Here is a 20,437-nt window from a genome sequence, read left to right as displayed (position 1 = left end):
GGTTTCATTAAATCGGTTCAGTGCTCAGATGTTTTTCGACTGACGGCTGAAAATTTAGCACAATACATCTGAAAGGAAGCAGGACTCATTGTACCATTGCAGATGGCGAAACCTGGCTCGACACCGACCCACAGATACCTTTACAGATGCTGCCACGTCTCTAAAAGCTGAATGAGTTCTTATTTTAAGCATATCCATGCATTTTACAACCATAACTTTAAAATCTAAGACGAATGCCTCATACATTACAGTTAATTCTGTTCCTTTTTTTCTAGACAACCTGTATGTGACTCACCTGCATGGTATCATAACTGGCCATTAATGCAGGGATAAGCTGCGGATCATGCCTACTGTGTAGTATTACACGCCGATGCCACGCTGAAAATTTTCAAACCCTTCACATAACATTTCTAAAAGTACAGTAATCCATACCGACTCCAAGATGTGTGCTTAATGGCGCAGTCTACAAGCATTAAAAATCTCCACAGGCAGCTGCACCAATTACACAAATTGTATTGACCATGTTGATGTAATCTTCACTTTCACTTTGTAAAGTTGCTGTGGCCACATTGAGGGCGAGGAAAACAATAATCAGCGCAGAATTAGATAACTGTCACATTTTGACTTTTATTTGAGTGACGGGGGTATGAAACATGGAGTGACAGGACACAAAGGATTTGAACGCTCTCATCACAGCCGTTCTAGACAAATACCATGACGCCCCAGGCTACGCTTTGTTTGTGCCTTTACACCTAAATGAGCTGAATTGTGTGGTTATACAGCCCCAGAAAATGACCTCATATCCCCATAAAAAATGATCTGGATAAAATCACTGGATTCCCCCCCTCCTCGCCTTTAAAGTCACACGTGGTCCCTATTCATTGGCGATGGAACTGTTCCAGAAAGTGTCACTTGTTAACATCAGACACACGAACAAAATGGTTCTTTGAATGTTTCTGGAATACAGTTCAGGTATCCTGTAAAAAAAAAAAAAAATGATGTTTATATCCTTTATAATTTTTAAAGCAAAACTGCCTGAGTCAAACCAGGGTTCAAGGGAATGCCTCTTGGTGCATTGGATTCATCAGACTAGAATCAGCTGACCTGGCGGAGTTTCTGTGCTTGCACATGCAGATGCTTCTTGATCTCAACTTTTCATTTGCATGATGTGACATAGCTTTACACAGAAGAATATTTATTTACAAGTTTGCTTGGACCAAAAGGAAATACGATTCCTCGTCTGGAAAGTGAGAATGTCTGCACCAAATTTCATACCAATCCAGTAAATAGTCACAAAGATACTTGAATAAAAACAAGATAACTATTGATTCCCCATTACCATTCATGAAGCCCAGCTAAAATTAGAACCCTATGTAGTAATCTGAAACTTCAGACTGAAAAACATTAATTTATTGTTAGTACCATGGACCATTAACCAGTTAGAGCTGAATACAAACACTGGCATCCGAATTAGATCAAACCAGGGGGTGCTATTAAGTGATGAAAGTCAAAATCAACTCCAACGAGTTGCTGATGACGTCACAAGCCACAGTAGAACTAATGCTGTGCAACAATAAAATCTATATTCTTGACTATTCAGCTCATGTGCTACATACTGTGTGCTGCAGATAGGTATAGCCTGTATAATAACCGACTGCTACCATCAATAGCATTTCATAGTACTCCACAGCTTGTTGGAAGATGGGATAGTGCAGCCAGTTTAAAAAATGCAATATTTCCCTTAAGCCTTCTCCTGCGTGTATGCATTTGGTGAAGTTGTTGATTGACTCCCGTCGAGAGGATTTGGAGCATTCCTCTGCTAGCTAGATGAGTGTGCAATGTAGTAATACTTTCATTGTATTTCAGGACTGACTTACATATTTAGCATGTCATGGTAGTATGGGCTTCATCTATAGTGAAGTATTTCCACACATGTGCTCCTCACCTGTCATCTTGGAGACGTCCACGTTCTTACTGTCATGTAATCAGTGACAAGTCGACATGACGCTTAAAGCGTCACGGTACATGAGTGAAATCAACAAACTGACAAGTCAACCAGTCTGTACCCCCCTACGGCAGACCTTGTTATTGTGTTATTTTCAACCTTGCATTGTAAGTTGAACTTGTTCTTGGCTAGCTAGCTGTAGCATGCAGGACCTTGAGTGTGATTTGGGACTGTACCAAGCCTGTGCTTGATTTGTACTGCTTAAAGCTGTGTCAATGAACTGAAATATGGCTGCATTAATAATCTTTCCCAAGCTGTATCATTTGTAAAAAAAAAAATATATAAATATATCTTTTTTTGTGTTCCAAGGGCAAAAATAATAATTATGCAAAAAGCCACGAGATACTTGAGTCTTGAATTGTTACTTATAACCATTTCTGTTTTACATATCTATAACAAAAAACGAGCAATAAACCGCCACAGTTATGAAGTAATGATGAAAAGCTGTGTTGAGCCACAGTTGTTTTAGTGTGTTGTGAGATGCAAGACAGATGCATGCCGCTGGACTTCCACCATAGATACATCTATTTCCTTACACTTTACATTTGTGTTGCGCTGCATCATTAAACACCAGCTATGCAGCCTCTTTCCATTTTATAGCAGGGGAAATGCATTATGTTCCAAATAAGAGCTCCACTGCTCCTCTCTCCTTTTTTTTTTTTTTTTTTAAGGCAAGCTTAGTAAATCAGTCTGACTACGGGAGATTATCACCACCATAAATACAACTTAATAAGCTTTCACACTAATGCCGAACATGTGTTTGTAGCCACAAAGTCATTTTACAAATACATGCGCAAACCAAAGGGCTGTTTGAGTTATCAACATGTGGACAGAATATATATAATTACACAGTTTGTGATTTGTTATTTTTTTTCCTGCTATGCTGGCTAAATGTACGGCCAAGTGATTTGTGGTGTACTCAACTGAATTTAAAAAAAAAAAAAAAATCTTTGGGCTCTTACCATCATGTTTTAGTTACTTTGTTTATGAGTTGATACCTAACCTCAGACAGAAAAAAAAACCAACAAAAAACAGCTTGATTATCGCTTAAACTCAATCCACTCCTCAGTAGGTGTGAAACCAGGGTATCTGAAGTTGACCGAAAAGCAAAAAGTCTTTCTGACATTACTTTTTTTGAAAGAATACTCATTTTACTTGTTGGTCCATTAAATGTTTCTAATCTAACCTAAACCTTCAGACTTTTGGGTATTGACGGATGAAGACTCTCCTCAGCGTGAGAAGCTCTGAGTGCTCCACTGTCTGTGGATACAGAACTGATCATTTTACAGTAACATTATGGTTAAGCATTTGACAGTAATTAGCTATTGATGCCAGACGCCCTTGTGTGAAGTCTTTGTTAAAAGAAAAACAAAAACAAACTGCTGGAGCGGTCCGCACTGTCTTTGCATGAGTATCGTATGAAGTTTGCGCTCAGACAATGGAAGTGTCAGCCCCTCAGCCTCTATTTATTCATCCCTGTTAATCTCTATTTCTCCAAATGAGATGTGATATATGCATACATAAAGCATCAGCAACAAACAGTTTGTTTTTCTCTGTATCTCTGGGGTTCCAAAATGAGTTGTTTTCCCAGGAACCGGTAATATCACTGGTTCTCAGAAAGAATTCCACGCCAACATTCACATCTTGCATCAACATCTGTCGTGTTGGTTAGCAGCGTTTTGCTTAATACCTGATAACTATCTAAATAACAAATTTGTATTTTTCAGCTCAGGGTAGAGAAATAAATAATATTTATTTAGTCAATGAGAGCTTCTTCCAAAACATCCACCCTTTCCCTAAGTTTTGACATGCACGCAATAAATAACTGTTTATATCCTAATGAATATACCACAGTGGCCCAAACTGGGTGAAACTGAGATTTGATCCAAAGTGCAAGTGGGATGCATATGGACATTCATTTTGATGCCAGGTGTGATACATATTTAAACCTGGCCACTTGTGAGCCAACTGCACAGATCGTATTTTAATGCTAACGTCTGAAAGGGGCCTACTACCGCCTCTGAGAATCTGGAGGAGCTGCTCCACCCAGATGTAGTGTCCTTCTAGTTATGTGTTCTTGTTTTGTTTTTCAGCGTTTTAATAGAACAGTTTGGTAAAATATTTGTTAGCATGGGATGCTAGATACATGTAGTGTGTCTGACAGTGAGGATTTCTTTCTAATATTTTTTTCTTATAACTGATACATCCAAATGTTTGTCAAATCATAATTTTAAATACAGTGTTGGACAGTCTCATGAATGATTAATTATTAAATTGTAATGACTTATTGTCTTCAGAGTTAACTGTCTCTACCTGCCATCATGTGCAGTTTAGATATACATGTCTCCATAAGGATGACTTGTAACTTTTCATCTAGTGCTGCTGGGCAAACATTTTACTTTGAAGTGCTTAGATTTATGACCAAATACCTGCTAAACTCTCCCATTAACCTCAGCGTTGCTTTGTGTTCAGTGCTAATTAACATAGTCTGGTACACAAGCATGCACAAGTAAAGTGAGCTCTCATTTAGCTCAAAGCAAATGCAGACTCTTACGTAACCTATAGTTTATCCAGGATAGCTTGCTAAATGATGCCTCATGCCAAAGAGATAAAAGCCGTGTTTTCGCTGGACCAGCCGAGGTTTATCTTTCTACTAAAGAAACGAAAGCCCCAACCTTCCACACACAAGAGCGCTTCTCTAAAAGAAATCCAGAAGGAAAATACACATTTCTGAAAAGTACCAGGAAAACACCACCTGCAACCACTAGAACTTTACCTTTGAACGGGTGAGCTTGTTGACGGAGATCCTCCAAAAACCAAGCTTGTAGTGTAGATAAGATAAGATAAACACGAATGGAAAGATATTTGTGTAGCCAAGGCATTCCCTGACAGTGTAATATCTAAACTGCCCGTGTCAGATTTTGGTAAGTTCCCATGAAAACAACTTCTTGACAGTGTGCTGCCACTGGTGAAGAGACACTGGAAATAATAGGAGAGATTGTGGATGAGAGACAAGACCAATGTCCTTCATCATCATCTGAAAACAATAAGACAGCAAGAGTGGGAATTAGAAGACTAGAGCTGCCTAATCTCAAACAACAGAGGAATGTCAGGGAGATGCCATGGCACTCTTTTATCCCAGATGTGTGCTATTAGGTCCACGGGACCAATCCCTGTGCCAGGATCTGATTTCTTCCTCTGTTAATGCCATCAGACAGACGATCTGACAATGATAATGATAATTACTTCAAATGACATGCCTTCCATTGCGGAGAGTGCACAAACATGCACACGGACACACACTGAAAAACAAGTCGATATTTACAGCTTTACACAGAAACGACGGTCGGGTTCGAAAACAGTATTGTGCATTCCTCTGCACCATTAAAATGTTTCACAGCTTCCTGTGCTGTCTGCGTAAGAGGGAGATGATATGAAACAATAAAAGGGTGACTTGGATTTGGAGGGAAAGTTTGGATTTGAATGGTTTGGGTGTCTATATGAATATGTGAATATGTTCATCATTCATTTAAAATAACATCATTTTTTTTTGTTCCAATTGCAGCCTTTTTGCAGGTTCCTTTGGACTTTTAAAAACTCAAAACACACAATAAGCACTACACCCTGCATGATCACACCTATATTTTTGCTAGGTTGGATATACTAAGATGGAAGCTACCAATAAACAGGAAGGTCTGCGGAGGAGGTGTGATATTTTAAGATCACAAGTGGAGCAGCCTATATACAGAAGTCCTTTTTTAACCACGGGGAGCAGGTTGACCTAGACTGTCCATTACCTTAACTTTAATGCTCTTCTCTTCCATCTGTAACTTTTTTTTGGTTCCTACAATGAAACTGAGCTTGAAGGTTTCCCCAAGATTACTCCTCTCAACAAAAGAAAACTAACAAAATAATAATAATGATCAATATCGGAGAGGAAGAGATTCTGCCTTGGCTCTGGTGTCCTTGATTTGTAACACCAAATCTTGTTACACTAGCTGTTTCTCAAGCGTTTTAGTGCTTTTTCCATCTCTCCCTGTCACCTCGATCACATCATTTTGTCTCCTCGCGCTGCCTTACGCTGACACTAGAAACACTGATTTGTGCTTGTGTGATATGTACAGCACTGATTCCAACACAACAATCACAACAGCAGCTGGTGCTCCAACTGTGCAACAATGATCAAGACCTCAACTATTACAGAAGTCCGTCCAAAGGGTGCACTGACAATATGATGGCACAACAGAGGGGGGATGTCCAGGTGCATGGATGAATCAGAAATGTTAGCAAAGGAGTCCTATGTTTGTTTATAGTTTCCAACAGAGAATCTATACCACTAAAAATATATAGAATCTAAACCTTAATAAAGTTAACCAAGCCTTATGCTACACTTATACTAGGTAGTTATCTAGACTAAAGACTTAGAAAAATAGCAGCTACTGTCATATATACTGTGAAACCCATGTGTGCACGTAATTTATGTCCACTCAGAGTATTTATAATTTTTCGGAGTAATTCCAAACTTTTAACGGCAATGGATGAACAGGGGAGACTGAGGAGAAGGTAAACACAGCTGACTGATGAGGAGATTGGGCTATTTAAGCTAAGTAAACCCTGAGATATTTAAGTGAGGGACTTACTTACATATTGACAGATGTTGGCAATAACATTTATAGGCCCTAGTGTCCACCTACACTGGTGGCAAGTTGAGGTGTGGCTGTTTAAGAGCTCGTTCATGTTTTTGAATGACGCTGTCCGTTTACAAGTTAACGTTTAAAACAAATGCATATGATTGGTTGACACTGAAGCAGTGAGAAGCTGAAGTCCGTCCAATTTTGATCATTTTCGCAGACAAATATCAGGCAACAGTTTTTCACTGTGTATCATCCTTTGAAAAAAATGAGTTGTACCCTATTGCTCTTTTGTCTCTAATGTGAACAGATCATTACTCCCTCCCTCCACGTCATGGAGTGGTATCCTATGTTTAGTTTCTTGTGTATGCAGCACTGCTCTCAAAACTAGCTGTGTTTCCACTGTAAAACCATCACGAACAACAATTACATCAGAACTTTAGTGACTGTAAAGGCAAATGAAGCGAGGATGCTTTCCTCACCTTCTACACCGCTGCAGTTACTTTCCAGAAAGAAGAAAACCATTACCGTCAGCCTGCAAGTGTTAATTGGAAGTAGCACATGTTGGAATCGTTTATAGGGTCCAATCTCCCCATCTTGGCATTGTAAAGTTCACAAGTGTGTCAGCACAGCACACAACGCAAGGCCAAACACCACATGGAATCCACAGATGTTGGCCGTCAACGTAATAATTAAACCCAAGTAAATGGTCGGCCCTCCCATACTGTGTTCATTAGATGCAGGTGATATCTGCTGTTGTTGTTTTTTAAAATCATCCACGACTAATTCTTTCAGCTTCTGACTGCGCCCACTGGTTGCTTCTGTAATTACTGACCTTTGGGACACTTTTTCTTCATCCTGCACCTCTGCGTCTCGCTATGGGACGGGCAGAGCACTGCTGCTTTCTGTTCTGGGGTCCCCCTGGGCTGGTCACCACCACGGGTCCTCGTCTGCTTCCCCCACCTGAAACCGCAGGTGACACCGTTTCGGAGACAGGCGCTCCACTCGCTCCATTCTCCCAGTGGAGCGAGGGGACAGTCCTCTGAGAGGGAAGAGAACCGAACAGAAGGCACGAGCTGATTAAAGAGATCTAAACATCAAATGCATTCAAAGTTTCTGTAGTTTTTTAAAAATCAATAAATGAAAGCTTTTTCACAAAACTGTAAAATTGAATGGGGTAATATTGGACAAACACAGAAATGTAGAAGCCAAGTGCTTAATCAGTTCCACATGTGAATCAAGGTGCTCATGAAAATAATAATAAAAAAAAACTCCATGAGGTCAGAAGAGGTCAGTATTTTTAACTCCAAATAAATGCATTTTATGTCCTTTGTTGGTCTGAGAGCGCTGCAAGAAATGTGCTCGTAGATTAGGCAGACTGAGATAATAAAGATAAAACAATAAATTACAACCATTACCCATGGAGTGGTAACGACATACGAAGACTAATGTTTTTTTCAGACCCTTGGCAGCAACATTGCTATGATTTAAGGTAGATGAATGCCAGCTGAAGCATTAATGCATGGGACATTACACTTGTAGCCACCGGTTGCTGATGAGTGACGTCACCCACAAAATCCATCACTGCAAGTTTTTCCACAAGGTCCACAATGGAAAATCAGAAAACTTTGCTCAGACGGGCCAACATTTCTTGGTAATCACCATTACCATTGTCATACTTAAAAAGAGGAGATTTGCTATGTTTTCTGGAGTTGCTCGAGGTGTGTACCAACAATCAGAAGCCTTAACACCGGCCATGGAAACCAGATGTGATCTCCATGCCAAGAAACAACAGTAGCTGCAGATGTTGCAGGTGGACGGCAGAGGAGTACCGAAGAGCATCAAACCACGAGTCAGTTCAACTATATATCTCACTTACTGAGAAGGGAGGGATGAAACACCGGGAAATATGAAGATAAATTCAGAAATTTCTCTGAAGACATTTAATGTGGATCATGTGCTGCACCTGAGAGGTTGGCCCCATCAAAAAGTATTTAGCTGAGAAATGGAGTGTTCACAGAGGCAGGTGAAGATATGAGTATTTTAAGTACGCCTTAAAGGATTTGTAGGGTGAATGTGCTGTTAGGCTGTATTTAATTTGATCAAAACCTCTCTGAAGACATGTGATCCAATCCATGTTTGTGTTGTTTCCGTGTTTCATGCTCATTTCCTGAAAAATAAAGCTGCAGGCGCAGTTTAGTCACATTATTTGACTAAAATCAAGCTGATGAAAGATGAGGAAAATAAAAAAATAAAAAAAACCCACAAACCGCAGCAACCTATGAAATACACAAACATTCACACATGAAATACTGCAGAGATGTGGCCATGGAGCAAAGGAGGCAGATAAAAGGCGAAGGGTTTCCACAAACTGGTCTGCTGTTGATTAAACCTCTCCGATTAGTTTCACTGATGTGTCCGTTGAAGAACAGACCTACATTATGGAGAAGGCTGGGGTCAGAGCGCTCGAAACGGTGATTACAACAGAATACCATTAGAGGCGTTTAAAACTTGGCACTCCGTCCTGTCTGAGCCTATTACCTTGGAATATATGGAATGTGAACTTGGACGCAGGATTTGGAGATACATGGACCTGTATTTTAACCCTAACAGACATTTCAACATTTGTGTGCGCACATGCTTTTGCTTTCCACGTGGGTCAGTGGCTACGTTTATACGTCTTGAACCCAAAATCTTTCAGATCAGAGATTCCATCTTTTCGACATGACCCGATTTCAGTGACTAAACACTTAATGGATTCAGTAAAAGAATCGCGAAGATCTAGTTTGAACAACTCATTGTTTTGCTACCACCGCCTTGTTATTCCAGCCATTAGCTGCACAACAGACATGAAATGGAAGACATGTAGAAGAGATTAACCTTTGTTATTAACTGCTGTCTCTTGCTGGTGGGTCTAAATAAAGATCACGCGCTGCTTATTTACACCTAATATGGAGTCTGACTTACCGATGCAATCTGACTGGTGGGCAAACGTTCCCTCTGGGCAGCGGGTCAGACACTTTCCTTTGTACAGCTGGAAGCCAGGCTTACACTTGGTGCAGAAGTCCCGGCTGAAACATTGCTCACAGTCCACGGAGCGGCACTCTGAGACGAGATGGGACATCATCCATCACAAACAATCCAGGCAGCTGCTTTTCTTTCTTTTTTGTAAACGGAAATGTGCTTGCGAATCCTGGAGGAAACTACAAACTAATTTGGTGGAAGGTCTGCATGGATGAACTAGTCTTTGTAGCGGCATTTTAAAATCTCGATTGACGAGTAGTCATGCAGTTATATAAGGGTTTGGCTGTATATTTTCTCATACTCCAGAGGGCAGGTCCGATCAGAAAATATTTAAGTCATATGTGCTGCTTTCAGGTAGAGAGTTTCTAGGAGCGCTGAGTTGGTTTGCAGCTGTAGTTTCTTTCTAAGGGCTTATTGCTGTCTTCTTTGTGTGAATGTATACTATGTGTTGTTGCACTTATTTAGGCCTCAAGACAATTGGGTCTTCTGTTATTGAATCAGACAGAGAGGTGTTTGCAGGTGGAATGACCAGTTTTGTAAAAACTTACTCATGCAGCGACTCATGTCCTTCCCTCTCTGTCCGTAATGGCCAGCGGGGCAGGCGTGGAGACAAGTTCCATGGTGAGACATCCCCTCTCTCTGCAGGAACAGGAAGAGTCGCTCTGGGCAACGCACACAGCCGTTGTCACGGGAGCACTCCAGACAGGTCCGACAGTCCTCGGATGTCTCTTTGTGAGCTGCGGGAGACCGAGTAGATGAGGTCAAAACCAACAAAAGTACGGAGATATTGAGAGTGATAATGAGAGTTAGGACGAGGAAGGAACGGAGACACTGCAAATCCTCTGGCCTCAATGAAAAATCCACCACTGAGCTCCTTGAAATAAAGATCTGTCGGTGCTGCGGGCGGGAAAGGCGTTCACATGTTGCCACAGTGGCCCATTTTTCACTTTGAATGCTGGAGCAGACTGTACAAGTTGATTTTGAAGAAAAATACAGAGAGTCAAGTCAAAGCTACGACCACATACAGTACTACTCTATTTCAACCCATTATATTGTGACTTTTATTTTATGCATTTTCTTGATTTTGTAGTAAAAAGAGGGAAATAAACAAGTGTAATACAATAGGTGTGGTTTGACCAATGGGGATGTTATTTGTTTTTTTTTTTTTTTCTGAGTTCAAAAATCTATTTTATGGAGACTGACTGACGTTTGACCACCAAATCCAAATGAGTTCATCTTTGAGTACAAGTCAATGGTCTGTCAAGGCCTCCCTGAGACACTTATCCATTTATGTGGCTCTCTGATATTGTTCGCATGTCTTGCCAGTGATATTTTAGTGGGTGATGTTCTCTAGCTGCTACAAGCTGTAAGTAACTTAACTCTCTCTGTTCACAGCAGACTGTCTGTCGGTCTGCTATCCGCCTCTATTTACAACAGTTATTATGGTAAACTCAAGTAAACAAAATATGCTCAAAAGTCTAATATACAGTCACAGTCTGATGTCAGGGTTAAGTCACTACTCCCAGATACAGACAAGACCAGACGGACAAAAGTAGGAATGCTTTCAATCTGACGTGGATGAGGAAGGATATGGAGAAATGGAATAATTAAAAAACAACAGAGTCAATTCGCTGAGGAGGAGGAGGAGGAGGTGAATGACAGTGAGTGAGTGCTCATGAGTCTGAACAATCCCAGTCTGATCCATGCAAAACACACTGTCCATGTTAAGCTCGTGGTAGATACTTGTACGTACTGTGTGTGTGTGTATGTTTAGCAGTGCAGCTTCTGTAAAATGAAAAATGTTTGCGCTAGGAAGCTGAGTTTTTGTATTGATAGACACTTAGAAGACTATTTTATTTGATGCATTTCACCAAATGCATACAATGAGGTAAATTTAAGGAAATTGGACCCAAACATTCCTTTTGTAATATGAAATCATGATTCTAAAATTGTCCTTTTTAGACATTACAAACAGCAAAAAGCTTCATGTTTAGTGCTGAATCCTGATAAAACAGTTAACAGCTTCAACTTCAACAGTAACCAGCGATGAAGAGCTCTTTTACCAAGCACTTGACCTCAGCCACTTCACTATAGCAACTCATTGACACAGACTTATTTTATTCTCTTACAGCCTCTGGGACAAAAAAGTAATTCATCAGCTGATAAAAGAAGTATGTTCTGTGGAATCGACATAAACGTCCAACAGAGGGCAAAGGCCTTGTTCTGGAATTGGCATTTTATCACACAAATGCTCTCACAGGGAGAAATCCATCACAGACATTTCACTTTCTCAAGAAGCAGAAGCCACAACAGTTCAGAATAAAACTTGTGTCAATTACTTTATGTTGTAAAGTTGCCTAGAAACACGCCACAGGTACAACAACATAAGACACCGGTTGTTCCTGGACTCACATTGAGTCTAAGATCCTACATAATGATTTAAATTCATTTATCTTGATGAGGAGGAGTTTAATCAGTCAGTTAGGTTACTCAGATCATATATCTATTAAACTCAAAAAAGGGTTGACTGAAAATAACTGATTTAGCAACTGGAGGAAGGTATTAGACTATTCAACGTCAAGTGGATTAAAGATAACAATCCTCCACAGCCGATTTGTCCATCAACAGTTTGAGTCCTGCAGAATTTTTCCTTGGCAAAGATTTAACTAAATCCCCAACATGTTCCACTGGCATTTGCTAAATTCACTTCAAAAGGCAAAATGATGAATGTTGCTGTAAGAAGTACAGCACGGACTCAACTCCAGGCTCAACCCAGTTTTGCGCCGCAACAAAAGAGTCCAGTCACTCTCTCATTAGCTGAGATTTAATCAAAGAAGCAACCTTGATGATTTCAGTCCTGGTTAATTTTAACGACACCTGGAATTATTGGAATTAGCATCAAAAGCAGAAACACTGCCAATGACAGAATTATGGGAGCAGCAAAACAAAACTATTGGACACAACAACTGGACTTTTATATAACTCTATTAAAACCTATGATTTGATGTTCCGCTGAACACTGTGAGTATGCAAACAGCCGACACAGTGAGCAGTATTAATCACTGAGAAGTTGGAGGTGTGCAACTTGTCAGCTGCAGTTCTTTATCTAACAGCTCATTGTGACTGCTCCCTCTGCTACAGTGCTCATTACAATATTTCATACTAATCCGCTTTCAAAACGTGCCAACAATTACAAAATGCATTCAGTATTTTGTGACTACGTCATCATATGAGTCCACTTGTGTGCTGCACCCATCTGCTGTTATACGGTGATGAGACGTCCTTCTACATGTCCAGATTAGTGCTGTCAAATGATTACAATTTTCTATCAGATTAATCACAGGGTCACTGTGGATTAACTGCGATTAATCACGATTAAATAGCGTTCATTAATATCTATATTAATCGCATTTCATTTTGCATGAGAAAAGGCTCAAAAAAAAAGGAATGTACAGGATGCACTTAAAGCGTTCATTAAATAACTTCAACAGTTTCAACACAACAACGTGAAACAACTTAACAACTGTTTGTCTCTTTTCTTTCTAAACAAACATTTATCCACAATAATGTGGCCCTGTTACTCCTCTATCAGCAACTACTAAGACAAACTGACTTGTTGACATTGTCTGAGAGGAGAGCTGACTGCTTCTTATTTACAACGTTGCCTGCAACTGAAAACAGCCTCTGACAACAGTGGTTGCAGGAGTGCCAGCTTGTCTTTGACTTGGTTTGGTTTGGCTTGGTTTGTTAGTCTTGGTTTGTACTAGCCAAATCCCAGACTAACGTATGCTTCGCATTAATGTGGTATAAACTGGAAGTGATTCGGTGAAAATAAAACTAATTCCTGCAGAGTGTGCATAATACTTTATGTCGTCTGGTCTGTTTTTTTTTTTTGTTTGTTTTTTTTTTTTCTCAAATTTCAACGTGCTGTTTAGCGTCTTCCATCTTTATCGGTTGGTTCTGCTGCGTGTCACTACCGGATCAAGTGCCCATTTACACATGTGCTACAGCAACGCTACTTGAGCAAAGTGCCCAAAATGCATTGCCAGAGATGTTCGGAGTCATTCTGCGCTGCAAATGGGTTAAAAACATTTTAATCAGATTAATTAATCATGATGATGGATTAATCGCCATTAACACTTTAATTTTGACAGCCCAGTTCAAATATGTTTATGTATGTAAATATATAAATATTGATTCAGGGAATGTCATTACAGTTTAATACTGAAAATACCTTCAGCAATGTGTCTGAAAAAAATAACTTTAAGGCTTGCAAAAGGTTTAATCACGTGGACATGACATTATTTTTCATATTTTTTTCAGAGAATCATCTTTAACTATACCTTTGTCCTGTAGAAATCACCTGAACTTCTGGCATCTTTTATTTTATTTTTATTAATTAATATATTTGTTTTAAGTGAGATATAATAGATATCCCATGTTCCCATGCAGTAGTTTTGGTTTACTGGGTAATTACAATCAGAACTGTCACTGCTTTTTAAATTAATTTCTAGTAGCAGGATTCATTGCTGGTAACGGGATCGTTATCATGATTTTCAGACAAATGTTAACAACCAGCTTTTAATTAAACACTGGCACGAGTGCAGGGTCTGCACGAAAGACAGCACATGGTGGCAAATGATAACAATTGATTCACTGCTTTTGTCTTCTGAATTCTGACAAAAACAAGCTGCCCCACATCTGAAGGAGCCTTTGAACCTGGACAGGCCTTGTCGGCCAGTTATGACATATTCAGCCTAAAAATGCACACTCGCACACACACCGGCAGCTGGTAAGGGAATACTAAAAATGACCTTTGAACTCATATGTTGTGTTTTCAAGTAACCTCAGTTCAGCAGTTATTTATATATATACATACATATATATATATGATGATGATGACTAAAGAGGACTTCAGTGCAGAGGAGAACAGAGCAGATTTCCACAACATAACTCAGAGACTCATTTCACTGAGCTTTGGGACTCACTGAGGTCTCGACCCATTGTCTGAAAAACAGTTCTCTACACATATGCTATCGATCTGCAAGCTTAAGGGACTTTTAGAGGAGCGGCAGGTTTAGGTAGCGTAAAACGGTGACCTGTGACCTTGCATGGGATTGCCTTGGGTTTTTAACAAGCACCAGGTGTAACAAGCTCTGTCGGGGTTTTAGAGAAACATGCTAACATTTAAAAAGGATCTCCACCCTAAAACTTGAATCGCAAAACGCGGGGAATATAGGAAATGTGAGGAAATGTAGAGAGAAGTCACAGTCTTAGAAATATTTTCATGTGATTGATTGGAAATGCTAGTGTACTGTACAATGCAAAGATTTACTTAACTGTGCCTTTCCCCCCCTGAATCAACAACACTATTTCCCATGTGATTGTAACTCCCATGAATGGACACGTTAGTATAGGAAGCTTTACTGAGGGAGAGGGTGAAAGTGTGTAAAAATGCTGCTTTCTCATACATTCCCACATAGAATCTGGCACATTGTGTTCACCAAATAACGCAATGTTAGATTAAAATTTTTAAGGTGCATGCAATTTAACTTGCTAGTATCCACATTTGAAATAACGAGAACAGATTAAAAATGAATTTAGTACTTTAGCATTCTTTACCCTTAATATGTTTTTTCAAACATACAGCTGATATGTGCGAAAACTATTGTCAGAGTAAATTTTTTTCTGTGTTTACCCTCCACTGACTTACTGGTAGAAATAAGAAGAATTCTGTTTTAGGATGGAATATCCTTTTTTAAGGGGGTGGGGGGCATACAGCTTCTGTAGATGGAGCCAAAATTTCCACTATGCACCATAATGTGTACATTAACAGGAAAGAACGTGCCAGAAGGGGTGACGTGTTAAAACAACACAAGCTGTGCAGTCCCTAATGACATGTGTGCGTGTCCTAACGACTGATAGTCGTCGGGTTGAAGATGTACTGCCACACACTATTCAACTATTCCATTTGGTGCCTTCGGTTTTATTTTCCTGTTTTAGATGCCAAACGTCGATAACGATTCTTTCGCCAATATGCTTTTGGTGAAATGTTTTCTTTGTTGTTGACATACTTTCATCCAGTTTTAAATCAGTATAACTGAGAAAAATTAGTCTCTGTCTGTAGTTATGAAAAGAAATTCATTCTCCTCCATCCCTCTTTATCCTTGTTAGTGTCCATAATATGACCTGTTCAGTGAAATCAAAATCATCAGTCATGTTGGATCACTGTTTAATTTTTCCTCATCAGTGCCATTATATATTGTCTGAGTTGTTTCAGAAGGTTCATTAGGTTCATTTGATTTTCTTGACAATGTGGAGATGTAATTGTTGTCTGCTGATGATTTTCATGATTTTCTTTAAAATAAAAATATCATTACTGTCAGGTATGCTTCAATGAATACCAAATGAGTCAGTGGATTCGTGGGCCAAAAAGAATGCACATGAAACAACACAGTGTTACAGAAAATACAGATGTGCAGAGAATTTTAATGAATATTATTAGATCAATATCACAGATAAAGACTTTTTGTTCTTTTGTCTTCACTTGTTCTTCCAGCGCAAGGACTAAGCGTTAAAAATTTTGCTGGGCCCCAAAATGTAAGAGGCTGAAACGTGAAGTGAAGCTCGGGAAGAGCGTGCAAAATCAGAAGTAAACTGGTGCGCACTTTAAATAAAAGAGCGAACATCCTTGAAAATGTGTGCAGCACTGTGAAGTTTAAGTGAAACTAAGTGATTAAAATAAATGTATTTTTTATTACAAAAAGTATCATGTTATTTAATGGCTCACCCAGCGCTCCTGCTGCTGCATAGTTTAAAATGTACCACGTCAAACACACCCATTAGCACATTCAAAAATATCCTGCCTTCTCCCAGCAGCAACAACACCTGTACCTGATTACGGTCACTCTCCACAACCCTTCACATCTGCACACAAGATGAACCGTCCACTTAGTTTGGGAGGTATACACATGCATACTAATAAACACAAATAAATGCACTGGACTAAATGGATCCTGCCCTCTCCACGCAGTGTTTCTGTTTGGAAACACACCCTATAGAGTTATGTCCTGGATACTGTAAAACTCAAATAGCCTGTCAAGCTCAACCCATTTACAGATTTTTTTTCATTTCGTAGGAGAAATAAACGGATTACAAAACCTAATTCAAAGACAGACTCCCGCTTCTCATTATTTATTTAATGTTAATGTAAATAAATGAAGATTCATTCTCAGCTATGTATTAACATTGCCACAGAGGCATGAGGTTTTCAACATTACTCTGGATTCAGAGGAATAAACACAGAGGCAAAACAGCGAGGATGCATTTTATCTCCAATTTTGATCCATTTTTTAAATTTTTATTTGTCTCTCCCTTCATCTTCTCACGAGTGCTGACCATTACCTACAGTAACCGTAGAGAAACAGAAATGGCTCTAATGGACATGCTAATAGGTCCAGCCTCCTGACCTCTGCGCATCGACTTTCCCGCTGAAACCGTTTCACTTTTGTGTGCGAGTTTACGTGTGTGTTTTAACAGCTAAGGCAACCAAGTCCAGATGCGACGGAGGCCGAGAGCGTGGAGCGCTGTGGGGGCCGGCAGGAGGAGACGACATGAGGTGTAAATGAAGGAGAGGAAAAAAGGTGGACAGGGGGAAGGGAAGACTAGCACGATAACATTGCTGTGTGAACCGATGAATTCTGACAGCGGGTCAACCGGCTGTTCCCACTGCTAGCTTTTGACCCCTCTGACCTATAAACCTATCTAACCTCAAGCTGCTCTAATCCATTAACGTCAAATGTCTCAATCCAGGACTTAATAGTCAATTTGTCACTATTAGGCGAAGGCAATTTTATCCATATTTGTTCACTGCAGCATGCACACTTTCAATGTATAAATTTTTTGAATCGCCTTAATTTACTGACTCTGTTGCCTCACACGCCTTTTAAATAAATATGCAAGTTCAATACATTCATGACTAGTTAATTAAACACATAACACTGGATTATGATTTCATGGTTTTCTGAGGCGTGCCTGTTTCTGATATTATGACTTTGTGACTGTTTTTGTTGCGTTTTTCTTTGCCACTCATCTGTTTGACTTAATTTGAAGCTGCACTTTAAAGAACGAAATCTTGCTGTCACAAGCTGTTAGCCGGAATGAGAGTCAGTGACACCTGATGGCTTCACACAGCCTCTGCGCTATTACTTGACGCCTCACCTCTGGGCGACTGATGGGGGCAGATGAGGGGGAAACATCGGAAGTCGAAAATGATGGTGTAATTGAGACTGGATCCCCTTGTATTAGTCCTAAATTCCTGAGGAAATGCCAGGCTCGCCGTTGAGCGCGAGGGTCGTGGCATACCTGCGTGGCTGGGGTCGGGACTTTGTTCAGAAGGGATTTTATAAAGACTCATTAGCCACAAATCTGGATCTGAGGAGAATTCTCGAACGCTGTGGAGCATCTGCTGGTAGAGAGCTTAACAAGGACTGACATGACACGCCTCTGAGTACTCTGAGACAAAACCAAGAAAATACTGGAGGAAATAAGTAAGATTTACTGATTGTCCTTTCTTAACAATGTTCTGCATTGTGAAATGTTTATTTTCTGGATTGAGCAAGGAAAATTTGCTGCAAAATATAAAATTCCGCTTACGCTTCCGACCGTCACTGTATCAATGTCTGTTTTTCCTCTGAAAACGTAACACTGAACCTTTGTCTTTTCAGTCTTGACTGTATCACTCATATCATGATTATTTTCATTTGTTTCATTTATAAATGATGCATTTTGTACTGGGAAACATTACATAAATCTTCTGACATAAATCTTTTTTCTTTTTTTTTTAACAACCTGCTCTCTTACTTGCCATGTGGTAAGTGCAAACTACACATCCTGTATAGTCTGAAAGACTTTTTAAAGGTTATATTCCATTTAATTGTTATAATCCAGGAGCTTTACATCTTATTACATTCAGAATCTGGTCGGCTCCAGTTTGCTTTGATACACTCGTTTTAAGAGTAGAATGTACTCACCAGTTTGCTTCTGCATGACACCGGACCCCAACCTGATCACCTCACATAACAAGGACATCACAATGGCAAAGAGTCGCAAATGCATCTGGGCTGCTGGCAAGCGCCCGCTTCAGCGCCAGGCTGTGGACATCTGCAAGGACTCCCGGGGTGGCAGGTTGAATATTTAGCTCCACAGTGAGGCACAGAGAGAGACGAGAAAGGAAAACGAAAGAGACTCAGGGTTTAAAAGACGAAGGGGCGGATGGAGAAGAAAGTAGATAATCTTGCAGGTCCAAAACAGCAATGGAAATGATAATTGTTGAGGAGAGAGAACAGAAAAGCCTCTTTTTCTTTGTCCCGTTTCTAATGATATAGGACTGAGATGAGGAGACAGGCGACCATAAACAAAAAAAAAAAAAAAAAAAAAAAAAGAAGAGCACAGGAGAGATCAGGGGTGTGGAAAGCAGAGAGCCTCGTCTGCCTCCCCAGACTGGCAGATTGGAGGGAAAACTCAACATTTAACTACCACTGTCAAATTTGCGATAAACGAGCTCCACTTATCCCATAGCCATCTTTAACCCTTTAAAGGGTGCACTCTCAGGCCTAAGTGCTTCCATATTTCTGGCCTGATCTTTAGCCCCCTCCTCCCAACTCTATTTATTGTTGTTCAGTCTCTTCTTTTTATTATCCTTGTTTATCCTCTGTGCCTGTACCGGCCAGCTTTGTTTTATTTAATATGATTGTGCCAATCCTATTAAATGTGGATTGTCAGTAAACTTAATTTGACCACCCTGAAAGACAGAAAAACAGCTGCAAAAAAGCAGAGCTGGAAGTCTAGAAATTGATCATAACCTGCCAAGACTTTGCATTTGACTTGCCCTGCCAATTTGTGTAAGCAGTCAGGTAGTTTGGAAGTCTGAGAGGAAGAAGTCCTGCTGGAAAAAGGGAGGTCAGCCACTATGGTTGATCTGAAACACTCCTATTTGGACAGTTACTGGAGTTAAAGTGTGCCGCATGAATCATTTGATCCTCTTCTCAAGGGTAAAAATGCACAAACAAACATGCAGCTTCCAGATTGTACTGATTACAGGCTTAGTATGTTTATATATACACAAGTCTGAGTCTATTAACAATGTCTGCATTAAAAGCATTTTTCAGTGAGTAAATTCAAGCATCTCTTAAAAATTACAGTGTATGTTTTACCAATTACACCTTTATAGGAAACATAATGTGCGGTGTAGGAAGAAAATTCATGTACCACATGGGTTTGGTGGATGGTGAATGGTTTTGATGCATGGTGTCTGGGGTTTGCACTGTCGTTCGATCAAGGTAATAGATGCACATACACTGAATTCAGGAAAGTTGGGTGGCTGAATGTCAACATGTCTTGGTATGTGCTTTAACTCACTCCTCACTTTGCCTTACATTTAAATATCCATCTGTTCTAATTAACAGAAATGCAGCATAATATTTATAGGTATCAAATCTACATGGGGAGCAGGTCGTCTTCTGAGAGGCACTACCACGTCTCTACAGATTCCCAGAGTGGGCAAACCAAACACTGGCTGCAGAAAGGGCTTTCATGCTTTCAGGTCTCAGTGTCAGTTTGATTTTGGCAGCACTATAGAGTCAACAGCACAATTTTAGAAGTAGCCAGGTTGACTTCCAAGCAGGTTGTAGTCTGAAGCCTCTCCACTAGATGTCAATATACCCTACACATTGGTCCTTTAACTGAGAGCTGCAGATGGAAAAGGTGAAGTTTTGCA

The 20,437-nt window shown here is 40.0% G+C and overlaps 1 protein-coding gene across 2 annotated transcripts in view; it reads right to left on the bottom strand.

Annotated features, from left to right (window-relative positions):
- Window positions 1-19,340, bottom strand: part of rspo4 (R-spondin 4) — a 34,359-nt gene extending 15,019 nt beyond the window's left edge. Inside the window, exons 1-4 of one of the 2 annotated variants that reach the window (XM_047583434.1) lie at window positions 18,693-19,340; window positions 10,209-10,397; window positions 9,604-9,741; window positions 7,472-7,678 (exon numbers count right to left, since the gene is read on the bottom strand). In XM_047583434.1, coding sequence (XP_047439390.1) covers window positions 7,472-7,678; window positions 9,604-9,741; window positions 10,209-10,397; window positions 18,693-18,777 — 619 coding nt within the window. In that variant the 5' untranslated portion in view covers window positions 18,778-19,340. The remainder of the gene's footprint in view (window positions 1-7,471; window positions 7,679-9,603; window positions 9,742-10,208; window positions 10,398-18,692) is intronic. The other variant, XM_047583435.1, reaches the window with a different exon arrangement.
- Window positions 19,341-20,437: the final 1,097 nt, after the last annotated feature.

The sequence above is a fragment of the Mugil cephalus genome, chromosome 4 (genome assembly GCF_022458985.1).
Source record: "Mugil cephalus isolate CIBA_MC_2020 chromosome 4, CIBA_Mcephalus_1.1, whole genome shotgun sequence".
In the NCBI taxonomy this organism is placed as follows: Eukaryota; Metazoa; Chordata; class Actinopteri; order Mugiliformes; family Mugilidae; genus Mugil; species Mugil cephalus.
The sequence above is the reverse complement of the archived record's forward strand: the minus strand, read 5'-3'. Positions and strand labels throughout refer to the sequence as shown.